This window comes from Peromyscus eremicus, chromosome 4 (genome assembly GCF_949786415.1).
Source record: "Peromyscus eremicus chromosome 4, PerEre_H2_v1, whole genome shotgun sequence".
Lineage (NCBI taxonomy): Eukaryota > Metazoa > Chordata > Mammalia > Rodentia > Cricetidae > Peromyscus > Peromyscus eremicus.
This window is the reverse complement of record NC_081419.1, coordinates 144,069,197-144,079,415: the sequence shown is the minus strand read 5'-3', so window position 1 is coordinate 144,079,415 and position 10,219 is coordinate 144,069,197. Positions and strand designations below refer to the sequence as shown.

General features: G+C 46.5%; 1 protein-coding gene across 2 annotated transcripts in view; it reads left to right on the top strand.

Annotated features, from left to right (window-relative positions):
• Positions 1–2,006: 2,006 nt before the first annotated feature.
• The window catches only part of Bcas1 (brain enriched myelin associated protein 1), a 76,289-nt gene continuing 68,076 nt past the window's right edge, over positions 2,007–10,219 (top strand). For both annotated transcript variants that reach the window (XM_059261984.1, XM_059261983.1), the window contains exons 1-2: positions 2,007–2,078; positions 4,156–4,234. In XM_059261984.1, the coding sequence (XP_059117967.1) occupies positions 2,007–2,078; positions 4,156–4,234 (151 nt within the window). The remainder of the gene's footprint in view (positions 2,079–4,155; positions 4,235–10,219) is intronic.

Below are 10,219 nucleotides of genomic sequence, written 5' to 3'. Positions count from 1 at the left end.
TCAGCTCCAGGGGGTTCAATACCCTCTGCTGCTCTCCTTGGGCACCAGGCATACACAGGATGCACATACATACATGTGAACAAAACGCTCACACACATAAAAAAGAGAGGAAGAAATGAAAGCATTCCATAGCCTGAGCCATCAGGCACATCCCAGTAAAAGCACTTCATTATCCTCCTTGTGTAGATGAGGATACTGGGGCTCATGCAGGCTTAGGAACTGGTCCAGTGTCAAGTTTCTCAGTGTGTGGGGAGCAGGAGCAGAGTGTAAACTCTAGAGCCCACTTCGCAATCCCGTGTTCCGCCGCATTCACCTAGAGCTATCTGCAGCCTCTGTGTGAGCTCTCCGGACCCGGTAGGCACGCCTGTCATTCTTGCTTTGTTAGTCACAGCACTGCTGGGCCCTGGAAGCCTTGCCACCCTCCTGCCAACTGTTAGTAGATGTTCGTTTCCAACCATGCTCCCTTCAATCTTTGGTCCTTTGAACCTAGCCCCAAAGGCTCAAGGAATTTGTTTCTGCTATGCTTATATCTGCCAGTAGGTGGGAGTAAACTTTTGCTTTGGTTTCATTCCAATGCTGCCATTTAAAACAGTTGATGGACAGGTTAGAACAGCTTTAGATGTGGACATTGATTGCTGGAGAAAGCAGTGTTGTCTGATTCCAGGTGATCTCAGCAAAACACAGGTCCTGCATTTCTCACTGTTGACTCCCCTTGGCCCTGAAGTTGCAGAAAGACTATTTAGAGGATGCAGTAAAAGGGTCAGGGAACCTCAGCTCTATGAGATGAAAAGGCACGTCACGTGACTGTGGGTATCACACATCTCCCAGACCAAGCTATTTCATGACCTTAAATGTGTATTGAAAGTAGTCACCAAGGGGCCGGGGAGATGGCTCAGTAGGCCAAGGGCTTGCACACAGTGTGAGGATTTGAGTTCAGATTCCCGCACCCAAGCCAAAAGCCCTGTTGGAGAGCACATGCCTACCATCCTGGCACTGGGCAATAGCCACAGGAAGATTGTTGGCCGGTCCAGCTGGTCTAGGAAGTTCCAAGTTCAGTGAAAGACTCTGTCTCAAAAATAAAGTGGAGACAGTTGAGAAAGTCACCCAGATGTGGACCTCTGACCTACACACATGCACACACACAAACAGGTGTACATTCACAAGCCCCCAAAGTAGCCACTAAATAAGATCTAACTTGGATTGAACAATTGGGGCTTGTAAGTTTTGCAGACCACATTGTTGAAGTGTCAAATAACAGTGTTGACACTTGTAACAAGCTAAATTTGAAGTCTGGGTAGAGCCATGATATGTGTCCTGTGCATAAATGTATTCTTGTGTGTGCATATGTTTATTTATGTATGACCTTTTCCAAGATATTCAACCTGCATGCCTCAGTTTCCCCATCTGCACATTCAGGACAATGTTCTCCAGGTCCTGCTGATATGTTACAAGGAGTCAATGAGTTTTCCTTGGAGCAAAGCTCCTAGACAGTGTCTCCACGGGGAAAGCCCTCAGCCAATGCTGTTCCTGCTTATCCTTTTCTCCTGACTCTGCTTGTCTGAGCTGTAACCTGCCCTGTCAGTAATGACGATGCTCTGGAGACTCTAGGTTCCTCTCTTGGCTCTTCCAAGGCACCTGGGTTCAATTCTCAGCACCCACATGGTGGCTGACAACTCTGTAACTCTTGTTCCAGAGGATCCTGAGCCCTCTTCTGTCCCCAGAGGACACTGCATGCACACGGCACACAGACATTGTGTGTGCTGGCAAAACACCCATACATGTAAAATGAAAATTAGTAAATCTTTTTCATATATATATTTTAAAATGATACCCAAGAAATCAGGTTTTTTCCCCCAAGAATTTCATTGTGGAGAAAAAGACTGAAGCCTGGTGCCGGATACCAGCCAGCTCAGGGAACCTGTCCCTATGTCTTGGCTTCACACACAGGTGCTAAAACTCAGGTTTGTGTTTTGATTTCTTTCTCCTTTTTCTCTATTGGAGGAACAATGGGCAACCAAATGAGCGTCCCACTAAGAACCGAAGTCCAGGAGAAGGAACCGGAAGCAAACACTTACAAGGTAACACGTGCTTAATCGCTGGCACACTGACACCAGAAAGTAGAGCCTAGAGGGCGCTACTCTGTCTACAAGGGCTCACTGACGAGATGGGCTGTGAGGGCCGCCGCTCTCACTGTTGGTCAGTGGTAGTTGAAGTCCTAGAGTCTACCAAGGAGCTGGTGAAAAATGCAGGTTCTATTTGTATGTGTGGCAGGGGGGCAGTGCTCAGTGCACCCGAGTTCTGATCCAGCACCCATGGAAAAGGTTGGGTATGGCAGCACACAGACATGAGGACCCCAATGTGACCTCTGACCTCTGCATGCACACACATGGGTATTGGTTTTAGTATTAAGGTAACTCCACGTAGTTAAAGGGAGGTTTATTTTGTGGGGTAACTTACAAGTAAAGGGATAGGTTACAGGGTCCGGGAAAGGTGTGGCGCAGTCCAGCGGTGTTCTCTGGAGAACTCTGCTCGGTCTACCTCCAGCAACCAGGATCCAGGAACCAAGAGAGCCAGCACATCCGGATCTCGGGTCTTAAGGGCTCCTGTCTTGGCCCCACCTTGTAGGCGTGACAGTTACTGAAGCCTCAATAGGGGTAGTACTTCCAGGTCAAAGCTGGAACAGCTACTCACTACACATGGGCATGTTATGAGTACACCTCCACCACAAAATGCAGACTCTGAGCCTCCATGTAAGACGAGCAATTGGAAGAAATGGTGATCTATGAAGCCTGTGTCTTCAACGACTTCCACGGGTGATGGCCAGGGAGCCAATTTAGTAGCTACCCCAAGGTCGGTTTCCAAACGCAGACTTGTTTCTCAGTGCTCCCCTTGGGGACACCGGACAGTATCTGGAGATGTTTTAGATAGTCAACTAAGGAAGGGGACGTTTCCGACATCTAGTGCATAGAGGCCACAATTGCCATCCACTGTCCTGCACAGGACATGCACACACACACACACACACACACACACACACACACACACACACAGCCAAGAATTCCCTAGCGCCCCCCCACACACACACACAGCCAGGAATTCCCTAGTCCAAATACCCATAGTGCTGAGGTTGGCAACCCTGGGGGTATTTCAGTGGTTCAAGACTGACCTCCGGGAAATGTCTGAAATTACAGTGTCTGACTTTCTCCATAGAACTTTTTAACCCAAAATTATGTGGAAATCAGAGTGGACGGGAGTGCTCTCAAAGCTCCTTGATAATGGCACACACAGCGCTGGTGGAGAGTTCACAGGGCTCTCTCCTCAAAGTGCCTGGCAAGAGCTGAGGCCAAGGGGCTAGGGAGTTAGATCAGTGGGTAACGTGTTCGCCTTATAAACACAAGGACTTGAGTTTGATTCCTGAAGCCCACCTTAAAAAGGGAGGAAGGAAAGAAGAAAAAGAAAGGAAAGAAAGGAAGAAAGAAAGAAAGGAAGAAAGAAGAAAGAAGAAAAGGAAGAAAGAAAGAAAGAAAGAAAGAAAGAAAGAAAGAAAGAAAGAAAGAAAGAAAGAAAGAAAGAAAGAAAAAGCCAGACTTGTATGTAGCAATTCTGAGGAGGTAGAAACAGGCAGATCCATGGGACTTGTAGATTACTTGGTGAGCTCCAAGGCACTGTCTCAAAACAGGTGGATGTGACTAGAGGAACGCCCTCTGAAGTTGTCCTATCCACATGCATGTGCACCCACATACATACATAAACACACACACAGAGTGAACTTCCTATATTTGACAGGTGTGTTCACTAAAGGCGTGGCTAATAGTAGCATCTGTGTGGCCACACAGGTGAATTTAGCCTGGCAGGCCACTGAATTGACATGCTAGACTCTTGCTTGGTTCCTTATTAGACAGTGTACCTTTGGGGCCTCGACATCCCATGTGTGTTGTGGGACTTGCCTGCCTGTGTGAACCCAGGAGTGCTCTTATGATGATGGGAATCCGGCCAGAGTGAGTCATGTTGCTTCTCCAAGGCTGGATGGAGAGCTGGCAGTTTCTACAAACACAGCTTTTAAGTATGATGTTGGAAGATGCTCCTGCAGCCTTGAGGCTCTCCCGTGAGCGTTCCCCCAAGACCTGACCACCGAAACCATCCATTCTGTTGCAGGTGATATCAGACAATGAGTGTGTTCAGAATGGGAGCCCAGTGACGGTGTCCACTCACGTGGTTCAACACTATGATGAAGGTCAGTGCTGTGGGGGAAGACTGCTCTGCCGGAGTGTGACGTCATCTCTGATCCTATTTACAGTGAACAGAACAGGGGTGGACCACAGGTTTTCCTTGAAAGCTCGCATATTTATTCCCCAGGGTGGCAGAAACCCTGGGCCCATGCTGGTGCTTACACATGGGATGCTGCTTGCCCTATGGTGTTAGAGCCAGAATCTAGAGGTCATTAGTTTGTTCTCCTCTGAGTTCTGGAGAGGACCTAATTCAGGCCGTTCTAACTCAAGGATGGCTGGCTTCTCCCTGGCTTCACAGCATCTCTAAATACACATGGCAGGCTGGGCATGGCTTTGCAGCAGATAAGAACAAGCAATAGGGTGGGAATCCCAAGGGTCTGGCTTTGGAGGTCAACACACCTGACTTAGAACCCCTACTTGGCAGCTCATTGGCCATGGCACATGGCACAGCAAGGTGTGACTCCATTGCAGTTGGTGACCATTTCATGACTGACCTGACCTCACCTCCCTGCTGCATGCCTCACCTCCCTGCTGCATGCCTCACCTCCCTGCTGCATGCCTCACCTCCCTGCTGCATGCCTCACCTCCCTGCAAATACCCTCGGTGATTTTGGAGAACTGAGATCGTAGAGTTACAGGAGATGAACTACAGCCCTTCCACATACTTCCAGGCTGACCTAATCAATAATTCTTATAGGAAGATGAGCTGTTCTGGGGCTGGAGAGATGGCTCAGTGGTTAAGACACCTGCTGTTCTTCCATAGGATATGGGTTTGGAGAGAGAGAGGCTGAAAGAAGGATGCTGGTAGACTTGATTGTGGCCCATGCACTAAGCAGCATACAGCCTCAGAACAGGTGTGGACGTTTCTAGAAGCTGACCCACTTTTAACACATGACTTTCTGAACTATAAGATGCCTGTGTTGTATTAAGGCCCAAACTTGTAGTCATTTGGTGCCACAATGCATGCAAGTGTGGCAGTCTAACTAACTTGACTTGGGGGTGGTGTCGGTTCTGCCATTTGCCAGCGTATAATGGTGGAGTGGAATTGGAACTGTGCAAGAGTCACCTGTGAGATGGGACCATGCCATTCTGTCCACCCATGAGGGGGGTGTAAGGATGGTAGCTGTGAAGGATGACCTGGAGGAAGTGAAGGAGGAGGGGCTAACTACAGGCGAAATGGGCTGCAGTGACAACCTGTGTCACTGGCTACCCCCGATGAGTCAATCTTTTTTAAAATTTTATTTTATGTGCATTGGTGTAAGGGTGTTAGATCTCCTAGAAATGGAGTTAGAGACCATTTTGAGCTGCCATGTGGGTGCTGGGAATTGAACCCAGGTCCTCTGGAAGGGTGGCCAGTGCTCTTAGCCACTGAGCCATCTCTCCAGCCCGGATGAATCAATCTTACCTGACCAGATTCTCCCCCTTGGGTATTTATTACCAAAACTTCACAGCTCTTTCAGGGAAATAAAAATGCCCCATTTCTCTCTTTCCTTGATTCTGCTCTAGTGAATTTATTCTCTTTAAAAGAAAAAAGTGTCTATCTTCACAGCTGACCGATGGCAGAGCCTGGCACGTGACTGATCTGCCAGAGCACATCATTTCTCAGGAGCTGATACCTGTCTCTGTCACACACGGATAAGATGTTTCTTAGAATTAATATCTTCCTTTTCATCCCTCACCAATTGTCCTTAAAGAAGGAACTGCCTAATTTTGCATCTTTAAAATACGTGTGTGTATCTATGTGCATGCACATATATGGAATCAGTTTAGTGAAGGGAAAATTCCCTACTCAAGTGAAAAAGGTTCTGACTGATAAAACAATGAGTGAGAATTTGCCAGTTTTGATCCTTGAGGAATTCTCCCAGACGATGCCCCAAATCACAGCTGCCTGACTGCGGAAGAAATGATAGGGCCTGGGCAGCAGCTAACATGTGTATCCTCTTAGCAGCTGCTGTTTCCAACTGCTCTGTTGGTGTTTGCATTGGGTTTTGCTGTTGTTGCTTGTGGTGGTTTTATTCTCGTTGCTCATTCTGACCTTGAAGTCACAATCCCCCTATGTTGTCCTACAGTAACTGGGGTGATAGGCCTCAACACAGTGCCAGGATGCTACTATACTATTTTTTTTTCTTTTTTTTTTTTTTTTTTTTTTTGGTTTTTCGAGACAGGGTTTCTCTGTGTAGCTTTGCGCCTTTCCTGGAACTCACTTGGTAGCCCAGGCTGGCTTCGAACTCACAGAGATCTGCCTGGCTCTGCCTCTCAAGTGCTGGGATTAAAGGCGTGTGCCACCACCGCCCGGTGCTACTATACTATTTTAAAATGCCTGTATGAGTTGAACAAAAGTCTGGTAGGGAGTTGGGGCTCAGTCAGTAAAGTACTGAGGTCCTGAGTTTTGATCCCCAGAATCCACGTTTATTTTTATTTTTTATTTGTTTATTTTTTTAAGGCTGGCCTGGTGTCATATGCTTATAATCCCAGTACTGGGGAGGTGGAGAGACATAGATCCCTGGGACTCACTGGCCAGCCAGTCTGGCGTGCTTGACAAGGGAGAGCCTGTCTCAAAATGGCAAGATAGGTAATGCCAGAGAAAGACTGTCCTGTGGTTTGCACGCACACGCATACCAGTAGACGTGCACCACCTCGCATACGCCTGGATACACACGAGCATACGCGTACACACAAGATTAATCAATTAATTTAAACTTTAGCAGCCCCTGAGAGCAAAGGGCTCTTTGCCATCTGTTATAACATGCAATGCACTCAAGGTCTGGACCAGCACAGTTTTCTCCAGCCTTCTGGGAGATTCTGATGCCATGGCAATGTGAGGATGGCTAAGGGCCAGTCTGAGGCTGTGTGAGGCATGGAAGTTGCAGAGAGACAGAAATGACCCCCGTCTCCACAGCTCTATGTGCGGCTCCTGGTAGGAAGCCAGTAAGAGATTTGAGGTGCTCCAGCGACGGCCTGAAGTTAGAGTTTTCAATTAGAATCCCCCAACTCAAGACACCTGCAACAGTCAGTGTTCTAACCAAACACACTACACGGCAGACCCGGAGATGGCCACCTCTGTCCTTATGTCTGCCTCACTGCTTCATCATCTTAATCACGACCATTATCATCTCTATAATCATCAACCATCCTCACCATTACTAGCAGCTGCCATCATCATCATCAGCCATCATTACCATAATCATTACCATCACTATCTTTACCAGATAACATCACCACCATTATCACCGTCATCACGATAGTCATCACCGTTATCAAATATTTCTTTCATCTGCTTTGAATCCTGCATCTCTTCTGTTTCCCTCTTTTTATTCCATTTTCTCTTTCTTTTCATTACTTGTACGTTTATTTTGTTTTCGCTTTTTCTTCTTCTCATGTATATGCAACATACATGTTTGCATGTACGTTGGCACACGTGTGTGTATGTGTGCGCATGTACATGCACAGAGAGGCTCAGGGTTGATGTCGGTAATCATCCTCCATTTCCCTTCTACATTATTCTTCACAGCAGAGTCTCTTAGTCAAGCCCTAACCTCACCAGTATGGATGGCATCGTTAGCCAGCTTGCCCTGGAAACCCCTAGTCTCTACCATCCAAGGCTGGGATTGAATGACAGGCAGGCTGCCCTGCTCACGCAGGGTTTATGTGGGATCTCGGGGTCCACATCAAGCCCTCTTGCTTGCAATCGAGCACTTTGAATTCTGAGCCCTCTTGGTACATTTTAGTGGCATAAGGCAAGTGGATCTAGTTCACAGGCACAGTAAACATTTTGAACAATGTGCAGAGCAAGATCAAGGCTGTGTGGGGAGATAATGTCTCCAATCTAATTTCATGGATTCTTGGACCCCAGCTCAAGTACCCTTCTTCAAAGTGCCTGGATAATTTCAAGTCACAGACTGTTTTCAGAGTTCACCTAGGTTGTGGCATGCATCTGTATTACCTCATTCTCCTTGAAGATAAACACCACTCCATTGCCACATTTCCTTGATTCACTCCTAAGTGAACAGACATTTTGGTTGTGGTTGTTTAAACTCCAGTGCTTAATAAATAACACGTCCCTGTGCATTTGTGAGCTCATTTTTGAGTAGATATATATTTTGGTTCTCGTGGGCATGCCTATCTAGGAACAGAACTGTGGGTCATATGCTGGCTCAATGTCCACCTCTCTGAGAACTTCCTTAACTGTTTTCCAAAGCAACTGCCCATTTCACATCCCCACCAGTGATGCAGGGAGATTCCAGTGACTCAGTGATGTCACCAATACTGGCTACTGGCTACCTTTTTTGTTACAGCCATCCCAGTGGGTATGGAATAGAGCTGTGCTGTGATTGTGACTGCATTCCCACAGTGACAATAAAACTAAGCTTCTTCCCATGTGCCCAATGACCATTTGCATAGCTATATTTGGAACAGTGATGCCATCCTAACCTGACGGCTTTTCTGCCTCCTGCCCCCCCCCCTTGCCTATTACCATCTCCTCAGTAATTTACCCAGAATTCCAAACTAGCAATAGTTAGCCTTTGGCAGTCTCCTGTGTGTGGAGAGCTTGATTTCTTATTCCACTTCTATCTCCAGAGCCCACCCTAATAGCTGTACACACAAGGAAAGCAAGGTACCACTTTCTTTGGCAAGCTACTTAACTTTTTAAAACCTGCTTACCGTAGTACCTGATCAGCTTCCCTCAGTGGTGAGAGGGACATTACCAGATCACGTGCTGCTCTGAATTTCCAGACGGTTTTTGGAAAGTGATCTGGCGCCATCTTTTTTTTTTTTTTTTAATTGTATATTCATTGGATTGGGGCAGCAGCTCCACATATGCTCTCCAGTCTACAGAAGACAGAAAAACACTGGTTTAGGATTGCTAAATATAGACCTTTTCCCTGGAATTGTTTGCAGGAGAGATGAAAGAAACAATATGGAAACTACCAGAATGTTCATGGATTAGGCAATGGTCATGATTAGGATGATGGTTTACATATCTTTTGCAGTATCTATATTAAGAAATATTATATAATGTTAAAAAAAGAGAGAAGGCAGATTTGAATATTTTGGCTATGAGGGACATTTTTATATAAAAATCAAAAATATTTCTAATATAGAACTGGAGAGAGAGCTCAGTTGTAAAGTGCTTGCCTTGCAAGCAAAAGGACCCAGGTTTGAGAACCAAAAGTCTTTATTAAAAAAAAAAAAAAAAGTTGGGTATGGCAATGTATCACTTTAATCCCAGCGCTCAAGAGACAGAGGCAGGTATATATCTCTGTTACTTCAAGGCCAGCCTGGTCTACACAGCCAGTTCTAGGCTAGCCAGGGCTAAACAGTGAGACCCTGCCTTAAAGAACAAACTCAAACAGGGAGTGATAGTGTGAGTTAGTAATCCCAGCATGGTGGAGACAGAAACAGCAGGTCCCTGGGGCTCCCTGCCCAGTCAACCCTACTTAGAGAATCCAGGCCAGTGAGAGACTCTGTCAAAAAAAAAAAAAAAGGTGGATGTCACTTGGGTAGCAATACCTGACAATACCTGTCTTCTTCTGACCATCCTAACCACTCACAATGGCAAACGCAACCACCATATACTGTAGCTAGAGTTTTCCTGACTGGCCCACAGTCAGGACAAATCTCTGTCACCCGCCAGTCCCACAGCCGCTCAGACCCAACCAAGTAAACACAGAGACTTATATTGCTTACAAACTGTATGGCCGTGGCAGGCTTCTTGCTAACTGTTCTTATATCTTAAATTAACCCATTTCTATAAATCTATACCTTGCCACATGGCTCGTAGCTTACCGGCATCTTCACATGCTGCTTGTCATGGCGATGGCTGGCAGTGTCTCTGACTCAGCCTTCCACTTCCCAGAATTCTTCTCCTCCTTGTCCCGCCTATACTTCCTCCTGCTTGACTACTGGCCAATCAGTGTTTTATTTACTAACCAATCAGAGCAACACATTTGCCATACAGAACATCCCACAGCAATATACAGACACGCAGGA